General features: G+C 35.2%; 3 protein-coding genes across 4 annotated transcripts in view; all 3 read left to right on the top strand.

Annotated features, from left to right (window-relative positions):
- Positions 1-3,887: 3,887 nt before the first annotated feature.
- The window catches only part of LOC116173537 (glutamate receptor ionotropic, NMDA 2D-like), a 59,588-nt gene continuing 40,622 nt past the window's right edge, over positions 3,888-22,853 (top strand). Inside the window, 3 exon segments of the mRNA XM_031491056.1 lie at positions 3,888-3,951; positions 4,445-4,767; positions 5,024-5,253. Of these exon segments, the coding sequence (XP_031346916.1) occupies positions 3,888-3,951; positions 4,445-4,767; positions 5,024-5,253 (617 nt within the window).
- LOC116173760 (farnesyl pyrophosphate synthase 1-like) lies at positions 15,223-16,811 on the top strand. Its single transcript, XM_031491437.1, has 4 exons — positions 15,223-15,361; positions 15,405-15,705; positions 15,753-16,190; positions 16,237-16,811. Exons 1-4 carry the CDS (start codon positions 15,291-15,293, stop codon positions 16,573-16,575), a joined length of 1,149 nt encoding a protein of 382 aa, XP_031347297.1. The 5' UTR covers positions 15,223-15,290; the 3' UTR covers positions 16,576-16,811.
- Positions 20,715-22,070, top strand: LOC116173763 (farnesyl pyrophosphate synthase-like). 2 transcript variants are annotated; one of them, XM_031491442.1, is made up of 4 exons: positions 20,715-20,854; positions 20,898-21,183; positions 21,232-21,669; positions 21,714-22,070. In XM_031491442.1, the coding sequence occupies exons 1-4, from the start codon at positions 20,814-20,816 to the stop codon at positions 22,053-22,055; spliced, it is 1,107 nt and encodes a 368-aa protein (XP_031347302.1). In that variant the 5' UTR covers positions 20,715-20,813; the 3' UTR covers positions 22,056-22,070. The 2 variants fall into 2 exon arrangements, with proteins under 2 accessions (XP_031347302.1, XP_031347303.1); XM_031491443.1 differs by having other exon boundaries at positions 20,732-20,854; positions 20,901-21,183.

Below are 22,853 nucleotides of genomic sequence, written 5' to 3'. Positions count from 1 at the left end.
TTGCGAGTTTTCGCATATTTTATACGTACCAGTCCCTTTATTAAGCGAACCCTTCATCCATTAGCAAATGTTCGACACTGATGTATGCAAACGCATGAAAATCCACTCTGAGCACATTAATATTGCATGCAGCTTCATGTCTCTCTGCTCAAGATGAATCCTCCGGTTCTCTTGTAAGCACCGACGACGGTGGCATATTTACAAATTTGCGACAAACCACATTTAAGAATATAAGATGGTGCTGAATCCAGGGAAACAGAATGAAGTGATATTCTCGACAAATTGATGAGAAGAACGGTTTTAAATAAGAATTACAGAAAAACTCACTAAATAATACGTCATTCTCCCTATCTTCGTGACAGGTAGCATTTATACAGGGTAAAAATTTTGCTTGAAACACTGAATATCTCCAGAACAGCATTTTTTTAAGAAATGGTATCCAAAATTATAAAAATGTTACTACCACTCTACGTACGTTAAATTTGTAGCCAGTGCCGTGCTTCTGCATGATCAAGGACGGCATATTTTAATGGCCACTCTAGTTTTCATCACTCGTAATAAAGAGTAATGTTTTTAATTAACAAACCATGGCAACGGTAGTAAGTCTCTTTGGGGATTTTTCTTTGGGCATGGATTCTAAGGGAACGGTTTTTTTTTGGCATTATACTCCTCTGGTGGTAATTTTTCTGTGGGCAAATATTCCGGATCGAATTCCGATTCTAAAATTATATTAAAAACTAATGTTTATTGACAGCTTTGAAGAGGACCCCCCGCGCATCCCTGAAATCGGGTGCGGATTACACGCACGTACAGTCGAATAGACAGATATATGGGCAGACAGATTTTAGTAAAGGGCTGTTCCGCTAAAACCCATTTAAAGTTTTCAGCACTTTTAACCCTTTTGAAAACGTGCACAGGAAAGAACGCGATCTGCAGGTTCCGAAATGTACGAGCATTGTCTCAAATTCGCGACTAGTCGAATTCTAGGGGAGGTGCTCTTCTGAAAGCGGACATTCTGGGGGTAACCTTTCCAGGGTCGAATTTACCTCGGCGATCAATCATCTCACATCGAGAATATTAATAGAGAAAGGGAATTTCCCAGAGGCGATTGAGCAAGAATATTTGAGTGTTAATCTTAGAGAGTGGGTTTCTGGCGTGAATGTTCAGGAGACGAATTTGTGGGCCAAGTTCTAACAAATTTCCCTCACGCATGAGACTATGACCTAATGTTGTGTATTCGAACTAGACTGGGTTGGTAAACTGGGTTTGTCACATAGCAAGGTGCGACTGATATAGCGCAAATAGCCTTAGATTGAGATTTTGGTGTTATTTCTCCAAAGCTAAATAATATATGGTGGTGCATTAGAAATGATACATAGCTATTTCTGTAAATTAAAATAATTTTCAAAAAACGCTTTGGCACGTCAAATTGATCATGGAAGGAAACAGTGTCTAAAATAAAACTTGCTCACTAATGTCTTTGTCTCGCATCGCTGACAGTGCAACCCTTAAAATCTTAAATGATGAATCGTTGGTAAGGTCGCCCATCTCTGAATTCGGATATGTAATTTTTTTGGTTTAGTTGTTTCATTTCCAGCGCATTCGACGTTGCAGGTACAAGTTTTCTCTTTTTTATACCACTTGCAACTGCATAATTTTGACGCACGATCGCGTTAGCTTCTATATTACATAGTGATCGGCCCGACATCCTTCCAATGACATAAACAACAGCGCGCCCTCAACTTACTTTTAAAATATTTCGAAAATATCAAATCTAAAAAATTATAGTCTCACCAAATTCAGAGAAGGAAAGCTTTTCCAATGATGTCCTATCTTCCTTGTTGCGCAATTACCAATGCTAAGGGTTTTGCTTTAGTACTAGGTATGCCATACAAAAATTAAAAAGGAAGTATATAGGTACTTAATAATTACAAACATTTAAAAGAAAAAATCATCAATATCGACCTGTTCCTAAAACGTTTCAAGATTTTCAAAACCCTTAGGTACTGTTTTGATTATTAACAATCTCTTAAAAAAATGCCAGAATTTTTCCATGTATCTCTTCAAACTATAAAATAAATAACAGTAAGAAAATCAAAAAGAAACTTTAAAGTTCATTCACTACCATAGTTGTAGCAAAGATAACGCAAAAAAATAAGCAGTTAGTGTAATTTTACTCAGTCACCAATAATCAACTTATGGCCATATGTGGTCAAAGAAACGTAAAACTGGTTCTAAGAAAACTGGAAACTTACCTTTTCTGAACACCACCACAACACTACCACCAGAAATAAAATTTTTTTAAATTAAAAAAAAAGTATACACAAAATCAAAACCCGTGCTCAGATAAATTTTAAAATACCACTTTGTCAAACGTTCAAGAATGAAGATACTATACAGGCGTTAAAGTTCTAGTTAGTTGTGGTCATACGTACTTAAACCTGATTTTTCGGACCTAATTACTTTTACCTTGTAATAAACCCTATTCATCTTCCAGAAATAATAGAAAGGATGTCATTACGATATTTCTCTTATTGTTTCTTTATGAAGTGCAATTTGTGTTATCGGGGTCTTTTCAAATTTACCTTTAATTATAATATTATCTTAATTACTTATCCAAATTTAGTGCCATCTATGAAATGCATTGTTCTATTGTCATTTATACATACTCGTTTTGTCTAAAATAAATTTAATTCATTTCCTTTGTCACCCTTTTCAACTAAAGAAATAAAGAACAATTTTTTATGTGTCTTCATTAAGAAATCTTTATGTAAGGGAGCGTTAAAATTACTTCCTTTTTCTATTTTCATCTTGATCTTATAATGTAAATATTTTTAACTTTAGACTTATCACTTTGTTTGTGTACGGTATTATATGTTGATTCTGTTTTAATATTAAGAGCGTCTCAAAAGTAGGGAATATTACACATAATATTGTAGGTATACTATAACTAGGTATAACTATTTGGTATTTAATTACTCCACAAAAGACGTTTCAGTTACCTATTCTTATTTTCTCAAAACGAAAGCGCAGTAGATAAAAATTATGTGTTCTTAAATTACAGGATTTAACTATATCAGACTCTTCATACAACTTCAAAAAAAAACCAGCGTGATTATATTTAAGAAATGGAAATACTTAAAGAATCGCGATGTGTTGAAAATGAAAGACCAAATAACTATTATTTGAAACATTTTTCCATGAAGTAGATGTTTACCAAGATGTGCACTACTACATACATTCTGTAAAGGCAATGGTCTAGTAGCCTCTTAAAAATATTTAATTTTAATAAACCAAAGATTTACAGAATTATCCGGGTGTGAATTATTCGGGAGCGAATTTTTCGAGTGCGAATGGTCCGGGTGCGAAATGTCCAGGGTGCGAAATATCCTGGGAGCGAATTATCCGAGTGCGAATTGTCCGGGGCGAATTGTCCGCACACGAGATAATACACCGTTCATTCAGTTGCTTGTTGGAGACGCAAAAGAAAAAAAAGACATTTAAATCTTCTACCCTTTCAATCAAAACTTCAATCAATACTGCGATTAAAAACTGGAACAGATTTTGCAGCATACCTGCTTTGAACCACGTGCGTTTGTGAAAGCTTCCAACAAAAGATATGAGTCAAAGATATCTTTTGCATTTGAACCTTTAACGCTTTTTTCGCACGCTCAAGCGTGTTTTAAACAGAGATTCTGATGCAGGAATAATAAAAAAATTAATCAAATCAGTATGAACACCGCCAAAAGTTTGCAGAAACAACCTTTTTCAAAACCCTTAGCCAAGAAACCTCGAAGGACCAAAGAAAAATAATCAAAGAGATACATGAATGAATTAAGAAATACGATTTCTGCAATGGAAAACAAGTACCCTAAATTAACGAAAAAATGTTAGTTGCAAATGAGCAGCTAAATCGAAAGAAGTCCTCAGGCGATTTGGCTCATCAAAAGCGTACGCATATTATTTACCGCAAAGTATTGAGAGAAAAAGCAAAGGACACACTGTAGATGCTTTTACCGTAGGACGTAAGAGAAAAGTTATTTAAAAAAACCGGAAAAGACTGTCAAAAATTTTGAAGCTCCCTCCCCCTCCCTCCTCTTCTCGCACAAGGTGCTCTAGGTTGAAAACTTGAGCAAATGTTAAATAACCATCCCTACACACCGAAGTTTCATTAACTCCCGACCTTTTTATATCTGAAACTACTATATACTACTCATCTATAAATAATTGCTTCTAGACATAAGTTTCTTATATAAACAATGTTATTAATTATCGGTATGGTAACGTGTCACCGGATTGCGGGGTTCGTTTTCGTGTTAGGTCAACTTTGCGTGAGCTTAAAAGCTTATTACTTAATTTCCCTAAGCCTATTTAACCTGCAAAATGCTATCGGTTTCCAACGTTTGGTATGTAACGTAAAGTTTGATATATCGTTTCGTTTCAGGAGTGCACTTCGACACGTCGAGCGCCAGTTTGGTCAACGAAATTACAACGGCAATTAAGGTCTACGCATACGGCGTGGAAGATTTTATAAACGACCCACGCAACATAAATCGGTCGCTTAATACTCAGCTATCTTGCGAAGGCGTTGGAGCGGCACGCTGGGATACGGGAGATCGTTTCTTTCGATATCTCCGCAACGTAAGCGTCGAAACGGAGGCGGGTAAACCAAACATCGAATTCACGCAAGACGGCGTTCTTCGTGCGGCGGAACTTAAGATTATGAATTTGAGGCCGGGGATAAGTAAACAGCTCGTTTGGGAGGAGGTAGATATGGCTTTTATTTAAATCCGCAATCCTTCCTTTCGAGACTTCATTTTGTATGTCTTGCAGACTAATTAATAATAAGCTTTCTTTGTCATTCCACCACATACAGTGATACATGCAAGTAATAACACAACAATAAAATTATTCATGAACAATAGTAAATTTTTAAAACTGAAGTGATACTAAGATTCGTTGTCTCCCTGCACCATGACATTTAGTAAGACCTTTCTTTAAAGTTGAAACATTTTCCTTACAGATTGGGGTATGGAAGTCGTGGCAGAAAGAGGGTTTGGATATAAAGGATATCGTTTGGCCTGGCAACAGTCACACGCCTCCACAAGGAGTTCCAGAGAAGTTTCATCTTAAAATCACGTTTCTGGAAGAACCGCCGTACATCAGTCTATCGCCGCCGGATCCGGTAACTGGAAAATGCGCTATGGATAGGGGAGTTTCGTGCCGGATTGCATCGGATGCAGAAATTACCGAGTGAGTAACAAACGTATTAATCCTTTGTGGTTGAAATGTAAATGCGAAAAGCCAGTTTAAAAAAACATACCTGAATTTCAGGAAATTTTAGGAATGTACAAACATTCCTCGTCAATATTATCAAGACCTAATTTAATTCATCACCCACATATACATTTTCATATTTCGATTTGCGTTGTTGTGGTACCAAGAGTGGGTGGGTGTACAAACATAATAAGTAAATATTAATTTACCTCCTAACAATTTCAGAATATCTCTGTTTTTTGTTTGTTTATAATCTGCATGCCGCATTATCAAAATAAATTATAATATTCTGAACTTTCCGCGTTTTAAGGGGCTTTACTATGAGCTCATTTTGGTTAGATTTCATGTTGCAATTTTAAATATCAAGTTTCTGTGTTTAGTTATTAGCGAGGTTATTAGTATAGTTCCCAATCGGCTTTATTGGCATTCCTACTATTGGAAAAATGCAGTTAACATTATAGAAAAGTGATTTGATCCTGCCTTCCAGATAAGCAGACATATCAATCATTGGTTGGTTAACTTGTTTTAGCATTTCAGAAGACTTCATCGATAAGACGGTTCAATGCTCATTACACGAATGATACATACATCCAAAAACTACAGTGACAAATTCAGACCCAAATCCAATTAATTCAAAATTACGTACACCAATCATAAATGGGTTTCGGATTTCGATATAAGTAAAAGGAAGATTTTAGATTACCTCCTAACACACTAAGAGAGCATTCAACGAGACGTTACAACATCTCAAATGAATGCGAACTTATTTAATAAATCAGAAGAGCACGGTGTTATGTCGATCATTAAAACGATTAAACGATTAAATTTAAGTCGTTTGCTGTTGATGTTGTTGCTCCATTATGTCGTCTTTGATCCCCAACCGAGCTGGGATAGTTAAGTATGCATCCTTTACACTACAGTAATTTCTTAGGTAATGGATTAAACATGAAATTCCTACCTAGCACAGACATGAGTAATTACTCCCTAGGTAGATAAGGCCATCTCTGTCTTAAATTTTAATATGGTTTCAATAACAGGTAGGTACTGAAAACGCAGCTTATTTTGTTTTACATTTACGCAATAAATATAATGGAAACCTTCTGAGTTCGATTCCCTTGACATGAATTTTAATTGGAAATTGCTTGGATTCCAAAAACTATGAAAAAGACTGTAAAGACTGATCGCAAACTCAGAAATTTCTTTTGATGAGAATACAAAAAATACACACAATTTTTGACACCTTTAAAACCTTTGATTCTGATTTCAGTTTATTGTTCTAATAACTCCAACGGCAGCTTGCGGAAAATAAAAAACTTTGATACTCTACAAATTTCTATGATGCGCAATACTCAAATTACTCAGATTTTGATCAAATTTGAAGGCTATTTTAAAAAGTGATTTCACTTAGTAAACAGAAGATTTGCTTTGAATCAGATACTTCATGAACCATATTTTTTGTGGGAAACCAACAACTGAAAATCGTTAGTACAGAAATAATTTCTTGGAGAAGACGGTATCTTCGAGAAATTAAATAGTACCAGGTAAAAAAAACAGTGAAGGCAAAGGTATAATTCCACACATAAGAAGTCCTGAGGGTTTTCTTAACGAAAGATTGCCCTTTTTTAATCTAAAAAGAGGGGCGAACGCCATGAAGACATAAACGTCGATGCATTTAAAGAATATTGTAAACAAATAAGACTAAATCAAATACAGAAGAGTTCCCCATAACATTCTAAAAGAAAGAGAACACCAAAGAATGGTAAAAAATACATCATTTCAGGATTGGAGCTTTATTATGACTATTCCTTCAGTTTTGAATACATTACCTTGTCTTATTCGTTCGTTCCCTACGTTCAGAAGCTATATGTTCAGTTTACTCGATACCATTTTAACATTTAAGTCTTGAGGAAAAATAGTCGACCTGCACGTACTGAATATTAATTCACGTTAGTAATTTATGGGGAAAATTCCATAGTTTTTACTTTATTATTTTCCGAAGCTTACATTAAACATTTTCCTAAGTGCTTCTTCTATTGAGAGACAGGAAAGCCATTAAGGGAATTCAAATAACCACAGCATTCCTTTTAAGCACACCTGCTACACTCGTAAAAAGGTTCGCTTTAACGATGCGCTTTTGTTTTATTGCATCCATGTTTCAAATTATACTAAAATATGTAATTAAAACCGTAAAAACGAGATACATTACGTATATAAATTAACTTAAGTATTGAGTTTTTGTTTGGATTGTCACTGCCATCCACAAATTTCAATCATATTGCAAAGAAACCGTTTTATTATGCTTTGTGTAGAAAATATTGAGGGGTACATTTTGGTAAATAAAGCTCTTTACGGCTCAACTTGTTTACGTAATAACATAATCATTACTGGGATACTACAAGACGCTATGATGCTATATTGCACATTAGACAAATTTAGTAGTCAACGATGTTACACCCGCGATGATGGTAACCACAAAATTATTCAAATCGGGTATAATATGTGCACGTAGTACTTCACAAAATATAATTCCTTTAGTAACTTTCTTTGGTTCCCAACGTACACCTTGTAGATGCCGTACTTTGCATTCCTACTTTTAAATGACAGTCTTTAAACAATTTCGAGTTATAGGTGCTTTTTGCTTTGTTTCTAGAATCTCTGTCTCTGTCTGTCTGTCTGCCTGCGCACAGTAAAGCTTTGCCCCTGTTTTTGTATGACTGTCACAAATCTACCTGAATTTGAGTCCATTCCGTCACTTGAACACCTTTTGTCTTCAATCAAGAGTTGGTAATAATTAGCCAGTTTACAACAACCGTCTTTTTTTGATTGAAGGGATAACGCCTACAAAGATCTTGTGGCATTTTTGCTTATATAGTGATAATTTATTTAATGTTACATGGCACCACTTAGTTGAATGTCTTTTAGGAAGTTTTATCACGTTTTTTGGTTTTCAAAATACTGTTTCTAAATGCCAAAGTCGTTACGCTACTCCGCGGTCCCAGGGCAGTCACAGAGGATATGGCTCACAGCTAGTTTTGTATTGCATTTGTTGGCAAATTGATTCTTCTTCCTTTTTAAGCACGAAGTCATGGGTAAGTCGTGTATGTCCGGTCTTCAGTCCTATTAGAATTGCCTCTTCTCCTCTAGTGATATTATTTTGGGATTCCGGGGATTTGTGTTTCGGTTTGTAGTAATTTTCGCATTACAAGTTCCATTTGTTAGTGATATGGCTTTTTATGTTGTTGTTCTTGGACCCGACTATGTGTCTCAGTGGTAGAGCGTTGGGATACATAGCGGGCAGGTCGGGTGTTCGAACCTGGGCCGAGGTAAGAATTTTTCATCTGTGCCAGAGATGGGAATTTCCTTAGATCAGTTTCGAGCATTCTGCCGGCTACTCCAAATTAGGTTTTCCTGCAGTTTTCCTAATTCGTAAGGTAAATACCGGAGTAGTATAGAACAACTAGAAAAAGCATTATGCTCTGTAATTGGGCACAAGCGGTTGAGGGCTCAGAACAAGAGAGGGACAATAAATAAAAATCGTTCCTGGAAGTGTCCTCTCTTGCTTGCTTGTCTACTTCGTAAAAATCGTATACTTTCTAGAGTAATATTATAAACATACAAGGTATATGTAAAAATGCAATTGAAAGATAATTAAATTAAATTAAATTGCGCAACGTAAACCAAATTATAAATAAATTATATAAAACGTACAAATGAACAACACAGAGATCTAAGTAATAGGAGTAATGAAAAAAAATATAAAAAATTATTGAACTTAGTAATTAGTTGTCTACGTATTTCAGGTAGAGAAGTATATTTATGTGTATTGTTATTCCCTGTGTACTTTTAAAAGACAAAATCTCTTCTGAAGACCGCCTAATTTTATGCATCCAAAATAATTTTTGAATCAAATAAACACTTGACCTAGCACTTGACTGTCAGATTAATAAGTTTGAATATTGTTGCTTTGTTTAACAGAAAATAAATCTTTTACGCTCCTTAAACTGTTTCCGGCACTATACCAATTGACAATTTTGGCTTTATGTAGAGGCCTGGTAATTCTTTACTACATGGGATGCACTTTCTAGGGATTTTTCTTCTGTTAATTCTCTGGGGCTAACTCCATTGTTCGTCTAATTCCGACATCTCACGAGAAGAGTTTGGTTCGCTGCCTATTGAGGAAAAGGTCAGAATATATTTAATTAACATTATATTATATTATATTATATTATTAATACTTATAATTGCTGCCAGTATATATAGTTTAGTTTTAAAGGACGAATTTAATACAGGGGTTTTTATTTATAATTTGTTTTATTTTCATTTTATTTAATTTTTTTATACAAGTATATAGTGTGTATTTACGTACAGGGTGAAATAACTATAGTCCAGGCTAAATAGCTTTAAAATAATTTATTTTCAAAAAAAATTAGCTACCGGGCGAAACCGGGTTTTCCAGCCAGGTGAAATGATTTGAAATTGGGGAAAAATGATTAAAACAGCTGAATTTTTCCGCGAGTGAAGTCTCGGGGGTTGAAAGCGGTGGAAAGTGGTGTTTTGCAATTTGTGGCAAAACTATTAAATTTAGGCGAAAATGTTCAATGTAAAAGTTATAGAGAATCTTATAGCCCCACGTTAGGCGCCAAAATTTGTAACGTTCCTCTCTTCGGCTGGTCTAAAAAAAAATGGATCTGAAGGAATATATGCTCGGCAGTGATGAGTCCCGAAATTATGAAAGCTGGAATTTTTTTCGATATTTGAAAGTGCAAAAACAAGTTTCATTTGAAAAAATTAACTTGGAAGTTATTAAAGTTGACCATTAGTTTTAAATCACTGTAGAAAAGCGATCAAAATTTAAAAAAATTGCCACGTATCAGCAAGTCAGTACTATCGATTTTGGAAGACATTTTGACATTAAAGTTAACGGAGTCATAGGTACGGGGCTCACAAGAATAGCAGTCAGACGTCAAAAATTTTGAAAAATCTTGAATAACTTGAAAACCTTTGACGCTGGGTATAGAGAAATGTGATATCAAACGACGTTGATTTTCATGTGGATTTAAAAATTGTAATAATAATACATGGTGTTCTATTTAAAATAAGAAAGTTGCTATCGACGTCCGGTACTCGGTAGAACCGGAAGTGAAACGCATATGATAATGTTTTCTTTCGATAGATCAAGAAAAACTATGTTGGTCTGCAAATTTTCAGGTTTTAATTTATCAATAAAAAAAATAAGTAACTGTTTATGAATAGAACACTTCGTTTAACTTCAGTTTCGTGATTTGAGATTTTCAAAGTTATTTATAGTGCCTAGGAACTAGAAATACTACCTCACTTCCGTTTTCGTGCTATTTTAAAGCAAAACCGATATTCTCCAAGTTTTCTCTACATTTCCCTCTTAATCGATTAATTAATTAATTAATACGAGAACTTTATTATGAAAATCACGAGTGAATGATGACTTTTCGGCGCCTCGTTACACCGGGGTTTCATGTTCATCAAGCACTAAGGCCGCACAACGGTGCTTACAGCTAAATTCCCCTCTGAAGTTTCAGTTACCACGAACATGATGTTGAATCGCTTAAAATTGCGCACCCGTTTCACGGCCCTAATGAACACATTATATATCGGCAGGATAATACTATAAATTGAATAGGTACCTGATTTGCAATGCGATCCGGGATAACGACGCGCGGTAGTACGTAGAAGCTTATATCGCGCCAGGAGTAAATCCCCTGACTAGTTAAATATTACGCCCCCAAAAATTGGCTATAAATATTCGTTACGGTAAAGTTTCACAATGAATGCGTAAAGTTATTGTGTAGATTTCCCAAGTTTGCTCGTATTCGGTCGGAAATTTTTCTTAAAGTTCATGCTATGTACTCAAGTTTGGAGATTTGTCATTGGATAAGAACATTTTAAGCTGGGATTTCAGATTGGATTAGTGTATTCATTACGGATCAGTCATTTCATTTCAATAGCGTTGATTGTTAAGAGAACGAAAAGTTATTCGTTTCGTTTTTAAAGTAAGGCTTGCTATACAGTAATGGAACGTTTCAAGGTATTGATTTGCATTGCGAAGGACTTCAATGAGATATTGTTATGCATGTTTCAGACCCAAACATTTGTTGTCATTTAAGGAAATTCAAGATAGCAGCCGCCTTCAAAATTGCAGGGGTAAGAGAGAATTTCTATTAAAATTCGAATTTTCATTCATTTCGCAATACGCGATTTTTGAGCTTTTTAAGAAAAAAAGAAACTCCAAGTAAGCGGTCCCGCGAAACTTGAGAAACTTGTGTTTGCACTCAAAAGCGTTTATTAATAAAAAAGAAAAAGTAGAAATACTAATCTCTTTTTAACTGGAAGATTGTCTTCTTTCATAAATTTTTTTCCATCTGTCTAGACTTCCTTTTTCAGACTTTCCATTAATAAAAGCGAAATCACGTACGAGTATATAGAAGCTTCGCGGAACTCGACAAACTTGTGTTTTGCATTAGGGGCTAATTTGCACCGACAAACATTTACTGATAAATCGCAATTTTTCATCAATTTCGCCAATTTGCCAATTCAAATTGATTTTCCGCCAAATTCGATGTGCTTCTGCCTCGTATTTAAGACCAATTCGTACCCACAAGCATTTTTTTGAGAAAATTCTGCTTTGAATTAAACTGGTACTTAAGTATTTGCGATTAGGAGTCTTTATCAGGAGAGATTTAATTAACGCACGTGTTCTGGTGCCGATAATAAGAAATCCAAGTGGTCAACGATGTGCGAAACCAAAATTGCTAAATCTGACTTGATAAGTGTGCCAAATATTTTAAAAATTCAACGGACTTTACATATGAAAAATGACAATAGCAATACAGGGTGGTGTTTTTAAGTGGACCACTAGAAATATTTCAGGAACGGTTTGGAATTTCGAATCGGAACCCATTACCTTTTTTGAATAATCGATCAAATTTAAAAATATTTTCAAGATGGCCGCTTTTCCGGTTGTATCGGAACGGTAACGGCACTTTCTTATTTCAAATGGCACTATCTTTTCTGATCGCATTTTCGAATTACTCATAAAAAATCAGTATGACTTTGTTAATATGATGCTATGTCTAACTGACATTGTTTCGAAGTTAGTTGACATTTTTGACATTTTTTCATAGTTTCAGAGGTTCAGTAAATTAGCCATATCACTATTGTCTGACAACTTAGCAAAATGTTTATTTCACGAATGGACAGCTAAAAGTCCAGGCTATCAAATTCTATTAGTCTGATTTTCAAATGTGATTCGAAAATAATACGAATAAGCGTTCAAAGTCGACAATCGGTTTTTGGTTAAAAACTCGAAGTTTTGAAGTGGAAACCATATCTTTACTTATACATCAATAGAAAGAGCATAAAAAACGGATAAAAAATTGTACTTGCAAAATTTTTCTAAAACAAAAATAAAAAAACTGTTCACTTTAGAAAAAGTTTTCGAATCAAAATTCCAAAGCGTTCCTGAAATACTTCTAATGGTTCACTTAAAAACACCACCCTGTATAGCATAAAACCACCACAGTATGCCTTACTTCACCCGGAAGTAACACTTCGTCCGTGGAGTAATTCAAACATATCATATAGCCAGATTGAAGTTTGGTCACGGGAGATTTCCAGCGCACCTACACAAGATCCAAGTGTTGGATAGTCCTCAATGTACTTGCGGTAAACCGGTTGCAAAGAATTGTTAAACTGTCCCCTGAATAAAAACAAAAATTATATGAAAGACTGGAAAATAAGGCAATTGAGTTCCCATTATAATCACCTTTTTAGGAAGTAACCCCCAGGAGGTGTTTAACTTGTTAGTTGACCTTGTCCATAAAATTAACCTGAACATTTAACTTGGAGTCACAGTAATCACAGTTTATAAATTGAAATTCCGTTTTCCTCTGGACTCTGTGCTACCTTGTCTTTGGCAAGCCGGGGTGAGAAATTAGTGTCATTGTTATCTCTCATAGTTTATTACTGGAACTTAGATCCCACAAAAAAGCCTGAAACAAAATTATTTTCGACGTAAGTGGGGAAGCGCGACGCGTTCTTTCGAAGCCGGCGTTATCTAATTTAATTGTGATTGACACTTTCTGTGTAAATACGGGGAGAAAGAAATTATTTGTTTGTGAAAGTGGCGTTGTTAGTTTCGCGACGGTACAAAGGGCGCGTAAATTTTGTTTACGCTAAGTTATGGGCAGTTGGCCCTATTAATCAATTCGCAGTTCGTCGGTTTCGAAATAAAGTGTGTAGAAGAAGATAATCCCAAATGCCATTGCATTTAGTGCAAATGCAGAAAAGCATTCATCCGTATTCAGTGAAGATGCTAAGAAATAACTTCCTTGCTCGTCATCTCAGCTTTAATTTAAACTATAACAGGTAGGTACACAAATCTTAAATGCGTTGAATTCAGAATAAAATGGCGCATTTAAAAAAAAATAGAAAATTTTTCTATTTAAAAGACTCAAGATGGCGCCAACTTCCGACATTTACGGAAGTCGTGAAGATATTTTATTTAAATCCTCAATTGGCGATTGTGTAGCTGGGAGGCAAATTTTAAATTTCAATTTGCAAGTAAAAAACTTTATAACGAGTGGGCTACATGAAACTCTGTATAAATAGTATATTAAGATACAAGTGTATAATCAAGTCTTTAAAGCACGCGCAACGAGTTTAAGGGCACGACGCAAAGCGGAGTGCCTTTAACGTTGCAAGTGCTTTAAAGACCAATTATACACGTGTATCTTATAGTATTTTTTATTATACCTGCAGTATAATCTAAAAATAGGAAATACAATGAAGTCATATTGACGTTATACTCGAATACATGTCTAATTAAGTGGGCTGGGTGTTCGTAATTTCACGATTGCCATGGAAATGTCACTTGACGTTTGCTTATCATCGTCTTTGTGAATTAAACGATTTCCGTTGAAAAAGATAATACACCGCCCATTAAATCGATTGTTGTAAAATCTAAACAAACGTTGGTAGGTGTAAAATCCAACTCCAGTAAAGCCTATTATAAAGAATATGAAAAGTTGTTTCCATGGATGAATAGGAAGTTACTTACGAATACAGTCTTAAATGCATCCATAATGCTGGCATATATGAAGGAAATGTCAAAGGTATTTAAATCTATATTTTGGTGCATTCATTCAAAACTTTAAAGCAATGCTGCGATTAAAAAGTGGAACAGATTTGGAAACATACCTTAAATTACGCGCGTTTGTGAAAGCTTCAACGAAAGGATAGGTACAAAAGCCAAAGAAATGTTCTGCATTTACAGAAAGCGACCTAAGAGGATTTTTTATTTCATCCAGATGACAGTTTCAAAAGTCATACTTGAAGTATCGTTACTTAGCAACTTTAAAGCACGTGTGTTTTAAAGGCCCTTTTTCGCACGCATTTGAGTGTTTAAAACGGAGATTGTGATTCAGGTATAATAAAATAGTTATTTATATAACAAGAGCGCGAAGTTCAATTTCGCGCATTGAGACTGAAGACCTGCGGTGTCGCATTTTTATTAGTTGACAGTTTTTCTCGTCTAATTGCTAGGCAACAGATTTTCATTACCTAAACAACCCAAATTTACTCGGTAAAATACAAACCTCTTGTGCAATTATAAGTGAAAAAAAATCATACAATTTGTTTAATTGCAAATTAGGTTTGACCATTCCTGCGTAATATTCCCCTTTTGAGGTAATTTCGTGTATGCTAATATGTAAAGGAATGTTTACCAAGTCACGGGCTCACGGCAGATATTGTTTAAATTAGAGTATACACGAACCAATTGCATAATCAGATAGTACCACATTCTACAGGATGTGGTAGCACTTATCCTTGGAACAACTAAATGAATAAACAAAGATTTTATTTAAATAAGTTTTCTATATTTAATTTGACTGATTTTAGTCATATCGCTATTCACGCGTGTAAGTACCATATTGTAAAACACAATTGGCGTAAATCTCGACCTTACAATTGAAATCTACATGCAGCGGATCAAAATTATTCTACCTCTCAATTTATTAATGAAGACTAATCGTTTTCTACTCTGCAAAAGGTAACAGCAACACATCCACTTGTAAGTTATTAACATTTTTCAGATTAATTTCCAAGTACGGCCCAAATGACTCATATTTAAAGCACGTTAAACGCGATGAGAAAAATAGGCAATTCGTTGAGGCGTTTCCAGAAGTAATCAACACCCTAACTGAGTATTGTGCCTCTCAGAATTTGCCGCACCTGACGCAACATCTGGAAGAAATGGTGGATTTTACGGTGTTAAAATTGAAACGATTTAGACACACGGTAGTTTTGGAAGCGTATAAGCCACTGGAAACGCCTGAAGGTTTCAGCGAAGACAAATATCGTTTGGTTATTATGCTTGCTTGGTGTTTTGAGCTGGTAACTTTAGTTTTGTTGAATTTGTCCAAGTTCTAAACGAGTTTTAGACACTCGCCGCAATGGTTGTGCAGGATGATCTTTGGGATCAGACGGAAATTCGCGCGAATGACATCTCATGGTATAAGAAACCGGACGTCGGGCTCAACGCGATCACTGACGGCAAGTTGTTGTACGGGGCAGCATTGGTGTTGCTCAGGAAGTATTTCGCCTCCTTGAAACAATATGGTGAATTAAAAGAGTTGTTTAATGAAATGAGGATAGCGCTCGCGAAAGGACAAGCAATGGATTGGTCTTACAAAAGCAATGGTAAATTGGCGTACGAAACCTTTAACATGGATACATATCGTGTTACTGCACGTTACAAAGCTGGTATGCCAATATTTGCGTTCCCATTTGCGGGAGCTTTAAGTATGACTGGGAATATGTCCCTTTGGTACGGCACCAAAGATGTTATAGCAGATCTTGGGTTACATTTTCAAGTTGATGTAGGTATTCAGATCGTAATTTTCCTACTGCAGTAGAATGTTTCAGAATGATATCTTAGATATTTACGATAAGCATGGCCGTTTAAGACCCTGCGTGGGGAGTGATATTCGCGAGGGAAAACGTACATGGGTTGCTGTTAAAATACTAGAAAGCGACAATGAAAGAATAATTGAAGCTTTTAAAGCCAATTACGGTCGTCCTGAGCGCGATTGTGAAGGGCACGTGGTGAGAATATTGGACGAGTTTAATATCTATGAAAAATATCTTGACCATCACACCAAATCCAAAAAGATGGTGGAAAACCTTACACGTAACATGATGCCGTCGTTACGGAAGGCGGTATTATCTACAGTTGAAAACGTATTTCCCCCTGTAGGTGAATGAATTTTTAGACATAATCGATCTTTTTTGTTTTCGGCAGTGTATATTATTAAGATCTACGATTTAAGAGCTTCTATACTATACTTGTATACAGAGAGGTCCATATGCATAGAATAAATTCATATTTAGGGTTATGTCTCCTTCGCGTTGGCGGCACCTTCAGGCGTGTTTTCCCGTGGGCTGGGAGCTAATTTAGCTGGTACTCTAAGGTTATCAGACGTACATTTTGAACCAGCTAATCGATAGTTACCATTCTTCAATTCGAAAGCGAGTAGGTATTTGATCCAGAACACAGTACTTTTTTATTGCGATAACCCCAATACTCGTAACGTACAAAGAAAAATATATTCAAAAACTACCAATCGTATTCATTCGGACTTAAGTAAATGGGTTTCAAATTACGAGATAGATAAAACAAAGATACGTAATTAAATTAACACATATGGCTAACCTAAAACGAAAACTGTTAACAAAGACGAATTCTATGAAAATAAAATTACCTAAAGAGGATTACAGCCAGAATTGGGCAGAATTCTTTCAAAAGGTATTTGAAAACTAAATAGTAAATACTTTACACAAATCAAAGGTATTTGAATACTAAACACTTTTACGTCCAGCACAAGCGAATACTAGATACAGATACATTGAAAAGTATTCAAATACTTTAAAAAATAAGTATTCGAATACTTATGAAAGTATTCGAATACTTTGAAAAGTATCTCATTAACTTACTTTGAAAATTATTCGAATACAGTAAAAAGTATTCAAATACTTGTCACGCAAAAAATCTGAGGATTCCATACTATAGACTTCCTAAATCCAAAAATACTAGCCCCCGCATAGATTTGTATAATGTACTACCACTGGCTGTGAAGCAGTTCCATTTCGTTAAGTTTAAGAATTTTATAAAATATCATTTTTTAGCTTATTGTTTCTACTCCATAGAGGAATACCTCAGTACACCTATTGTTTCTAATTTGTGATTTTAACCTGAATTTTTATTTTTAATATTGTTAGTTTTGTATGAATTTCTTTGTCTGTTTGTACTTTTTATTATATACTACTTATTTATGCTGTAATTTGACGTGTCGCAAGCATTGAATGTGATATTATGACAAAATATACATATACATATACACTCAAATACATTAAAAATTTAAAATAGTATACTAGATAAAAGACTTAATACTACTTAAAAAATCAAGTTATACTTTGTATGGGGTTAGCTTTTTTTGTATTTCTATTGTTATATACAAATTTAAGGGGAGTAAAAGCGTAATATTATTATTATATTATTATATAGAAGGTACCTACCAGGACCTTTCTTATACCATTTATATCCTTAAGAATACGTGTACCAGTTTTCAAAGCGTCGTGCACATGATACGTACGCCTTTCTGAAATTAATCCTAGCGATTTTGGAACAGATACATTTTTGACCATCCGTTTGTCCGTGTGCATGATAGTTTTTTTAGAAACGTGCGATCGCTTTGAAAATTGGTACACATGGTCTTAAGGATATAAGAAAGGTCTCTATTGTTTTTAAGTTACGTAGACTATCGAGTCAAAAAGTTTCACTCCAGGATCGTTCGGTATTCAATTGTATCGGATTTTTATCTTTGATTTTGGGGACAATGGAAACTTTCCCTAAACATTTCTAAATTGTTCTCAAATATTTGAATAACTTAAAAGTACTTACTGCCTTTTTTGAGGCCGGAAAAAACAATTGTCTGAGATCGACCGAGAAAAAACATTTTCTTATAGAATTTGGCCCGTAGAATCCATAATTTCAAACAGTTCCAAGATTGGGCTACTAGATCAAAAGTTACAGCCCTTTGAATTTTCTTTCGAAATTGATTTCTAGTCCATAACTTTTGATTGAGAAGTCTAATCGAAAAAGTACGAATTGTTTTGGATTCTACGCTCCAAAATTAATAAGAAAAAGTGTTTTCCCGAGAAATTTTGGTGTAGTCGATTTTTGGTAAAAAAGGAAGGTTATACACTGCCTTTTTTTGAGGCCCGAAAAAAAATTGTTTCAGATCGACCCGAAAAAAAAATTTTCTTATAGAATGGGGCCTGTAGAATCTGTAATTTCAAACAATTCCAAGATTGGGCTACTAGTTCAAAAGTTACAGCCCTTAGAATTTTTTTTCGAAATTATGGTTTCTAGTCCGTAACTTTTGATTGAGAAGTCTAATCGAAAAAGTACGAATCGTTTTGGATTCTACGCACCAAAATTAATAAGAAAAAAGTGTTTTTCCGAGAAATTTTGGAGTAGTCAATTTTTGGCAAAAAAGGAAGGTAGGTCTCAAAGTATTCAAATACCTTGCGAAGTATTCGAATACTTTACGAAGTATCCAAATACTTTGCGAAGTATTTGAATACTAAATATTTGTGAAAGTATTTGATTACAAATACAAATACTGCTTCCATAAAAGTATTTAATTACAAAGTATTTGAATACTTTAAAGGATTTGAATACTAAAAAGTATTTACAAAATCGAATACTGCCCAGCTCTGATTACAGCCCCGCGCATTCGTGTGAAGACGCTTAGGTAATTAGTTTAAACAATTTTAGCGTGATGACGGTTCCGTATATAGTATATTAAGATACAAGTGTATAATCAAGTCTTTAAAGCACGCGCAACGAGTTTAAGGGCACGACGCAAAGCGGAGTGCCTTTAACGTTGCAAGTGCTCTAAAGACCAATTATACACGTGTATCTTATAGTATTTTTTATTATACCTGCAGTATAATTTAAAAATAGGAAATACAATGAAGTCATATTGACGTTATACTCAATACATGTTTAATTAAGTGGGCTGGGTGTTCGAAGTTTCACGATTGCCATGGAAATGTCACTTGACGTTTGCTTATAATTATCATCATCTTTGTAAATAAAACGATTTCCGTTGAAAAAGATAATACATCGTCCATTAAATCGCTTGTAAAATCTAAACAAACGTTGGTAGGTGTAAAATCCAAATCCAGTAAAGCCTATTATAAAGAATATGAAAAGTTGTTTTCATGGACGAATAGGAAGTTACTTATGAATACAGTCTTAAATGCATTCATAATGCTGGCATATATGAAGGAAATGTCAAAGGTATTTAAATCTTCTATATTTTAGTGCATTCATTCAAAACTTTAAAACAATGTTGCGATTAGAAAGTGGAACAGATTTGGAAGCATACCCTAAATTACGCGCGTTTGTGAAAGCTTCAACCAAAGGATAGGTACAAAAGCCAAAGAAATGTTCTGCATTTACAGAAAGCGACCTAAGAGGATTTTTTATTTCATCCAGATGACAGTTTCAAAAGTCATACTTGAAGTATCGTTACTTAGCAACTTTAAAGCACGTGTGTTTTAAAGGCCCTTTTTCGCACGCATTTGAGTGTTTAAAACGGAGATTGTGATTCAGGTATAATAAAAAAGCCATTATGAACATTCAATCGAAATTTTTTCCACCCGGTCCGGCCCGCTTCACGCTTAAGAGATACGTGTCTGGTGGTTTTGACGCGCACTGCAAATTCAAAAAAAAGGAAAACGTAAGTCCTATTGAGGAACCTTTTAGTTTGCATTTGCTTGGGAATACCAAGTTATGATCTCGATAATTAATAAACTTAACTACTACAGCATACGCCGTTTCTTCTCAGAAGAATTTTTGGACCCAACACTATGGCTTTAATGAATTCCGGTTTAATTTATGTGTCAAAAACTTATTAGACGCGCTCAGTGGTAGAGAAATTGTAAAATTTTGCCAATATCTCGCATAATGTGTCTTGGATTTTTAAAATTTTCAATTTTTTGAGCCAGAATAACAGTTCTATTCTGCAATCAGCGCGGCGCATAGCAACCAAGTTAGGATATACATTGGTATATGTGATAGGTGCATTGAATGTTTTTATCTTGTTGATTAAGTCCACTCGAACGATTAACGATTAATTAGCGAGCGGAAATCTCCCGTTCATGACCACAAGTGCGTTTGGCATTAGAAATCCAACTGCCTAAATGACTAAAATAATTATTTACAGAGAAACTGAAAAATAATTATTATAGATAAATTGAAGAGAAAACTCCAAATCAGAGGCACTGTTCGAACAGAGGTACAAAACGTATGACGCGTGATCTTCGCGTGACATTGGTATTTTACTTAGCACAAACTTGCATGCCTCTGTTCTACCAACAACAATCACAAGATAATTAAACATTTTGCCTATCAGCAAACAGCAAAATTGGACATGTTTCAAGCAACTTTTAAGCGCAATTGTTCATGGAAAAGGTAAATATACAGAATAATCCCGACTTTAAAGCGTTACTTGCAGTAGATGGCAGAACAAGAACATTCCTACCGGCCAAGTTAGCGAAGAAGTCAAAACGTTTCTGGCAGCTCTCCCAAAAGTTGTTGATGCGCTAACTACAAGCGCAAGCTGTTACGGTTCACCACAGTTTACAAAACGCTATAAGGAATTAATAGAATTCACGGTATTGAAGGAGCACAGATTTAGACCGCCCATATTACTTGACGCTTATAAAGCTCTGGAGTTACCGCAAAATTTTAGTAAGGAAAAGTGGGAGTTGGTGGTTATGTTTGCTTGGAGTTTAGAACTTGTAAGTTAATTCGTTGATGAACATCTTCCTCATAAATTTTCAAGTTAGACACAAACCGCGATGGTCGTCCAGGATGACACTTGGGAGCAGCAGGAAAGTCGTTGGAACGAAGTCTGTTGGCACAAAATGCCAAATGTCGGACTAATTGCTATAAATGATTCAAATCTTTTGTACGAATCGGCATTTGCCATTGTGAAGAAGTACTTTTCCGGTTTGCCAGAGTATACGTCTCTGGTAGAGCTACTTCACTACATGAATTTGGTAACATCAATCGGCCAATCAATGGATTGGGAGTGTAGGCAAAATGGCAAACCGATCTATGAGTCATTTAACATGGATCTATATCGTGAAATTGCACGTCGTAAAGGAGGTACCGCAATAGTTGAGGGGCCTTTCATGGGTGCTTTGGCGCTTACTTACAATTTACCACTGCTGGAATACGTGAGGGACATTCTGTCCGAACTTGGTGTAGCATTTCAGATTGATGTACGTATTAACTAAACGATCGTTATTACAAAGGTAAATTTTAGAATGACGTAGTGGACCTCTACGATAAAAATGGCAAACCTAAGAATCCCATAGGAACTGACCTTTGTGAAGGGAAACCCACATGGATGGCTATTAAGGTTATCGAAACCGCAGACGAAAATATGAATAAAGTCTTTAGGGAAAATTACGGTCGACCGGAACCGGAATGCGCGCAGACAATTCTTAAGATTTACGATGACTTGAAGATATTCGATCGATATCTCGATTATCGTGTTCAAACTCAAAAAGATATAAAGAAACGAGTAAGCCGAATGCCTTCCGGGTTGGGAAATGCGATTTTGTCTACGGCGAATAACGTAATTCCGAGGTTGTTAGACGATTAATTATATAATTGGTGTGTTTATCATTCAATAATCTCAGTAACTTCACCAACTATGGTGATGTATCATATATAGGGGTCCTAAGTTGTTGTTTCCGAATTACAAATACAAAGGTTTGCGAAACATCAATCTTTGTAAATGCGACTAATCGAATCGACTAACTTAGTTGACTAAAATTGAAATTTGGTGAACGACCCACTTATCAACGATTATTCGATTATCCGTGTTTTGATTGATGCTCATTGTAAAGTACTGAAATGTCCGTACAGGTCGGGACTAGACGGAGGTCCTCAAGTGTCAATGAATTCCATCAATCCGAAAAATTAAAAATAACGGCAAAAAGGATATTAAAAATAAGATGGATCTAAAGAATAAGAAGAATGTGAAGCATCAGAGAAACGGATCAAAAACACCCAAATGAGCTGAATAATGCGAGGCGTTCAAGAATGTAAAGAAACTAAAAATTCTGAGCACTCAATGGTGTGAAGGGTTTAAAGAGACTAAAAAAGGTGCAAAATTCTTGACAGAAAAGCTTCATAGCTCAAACCCAAAAGCGCTCTGCGCCGTTTGACGTCTTCGCGCGCTTTTTGTTACTGTTGTTTGTGTTTATTACTAATACATATTACCAATAATTCATTTATTATCTAAAGGCAGTAAAGCTCTTTATTTATTTCAATCGTCACGTAAGAATCACATTTTACAACTTGTCCCTTAAGAGGATACGACGCCCTCATTAAGTTGTCAATGACCTTCTTTTCTGTCGGCGACATAGTGGTGGTGGTGGTGGTGGATTCTACTTAT

This window comes from Photinus pyralis, unplaced genomic scaffold (genome assembly GCF_008802855.1).
Source record: "Photinus pyralis isolate 1611_PpyrPB1 unplaced genomic scaffold, Ppyr1.3 Ppyr1.4_LG6, whole genome shotgun sequence".
Taxonomy (NCBI): Eukaryota; Metazoa; Arthropoda; class Insecta; order Coleoptera; family Lampyridae; genus Photinus; species Photinus pyralis.
The sequence above is the reverse complement of the archived record's forward strand: the minus strand, read 5'-3'. Positions and strand labels throughout refer to the sequence as shown.

Bases quoted from the DNA above. Each gene is read 5' to 3' on its own strand.
- LOC116173760 (XM_031491437.1), top strand. From the start codon at position 15,291: ATGCAGCGGATCAAAATTATTCTACCTCTCAATTTATTAATGAAGACT. The intron at 15,706-15,752 runs GTAACTTTAGTT...AACGAGTTTTAG, and splicing joins TTGCTTGGTGTTTTGAGCTG to ACACTCGCCGCAATGGTTGT. The intron at 16,191-16,236 runs GTAGGTATTCAG...AGAATGTTTCAG, and splicing joins GGTTACATTTTCAAGTTGAT to AATGATATCTTAGATATTTA.
- LOC116173763 (XM_031491442.1), top strand. From the start codon at position 20,814: ATGTTTCAAGCAACTTTTAAGCGCAATTGTTCATGGAAAAG. The intron at 20,855-20,897 runs GTAAATATACAG...CGTTACTTGCAG, and splicing joins CGCAATTGTTCATGGAAAAG to TAGATGGCAGAACAAGAACA. The intron at 21,670-21,713 runs GTACGTATTAAC...GGTAAATTTTAG, and splicing joins GTGTAGCATTTCAGATTGAT to AATGACGTAGTGGACCTCTA.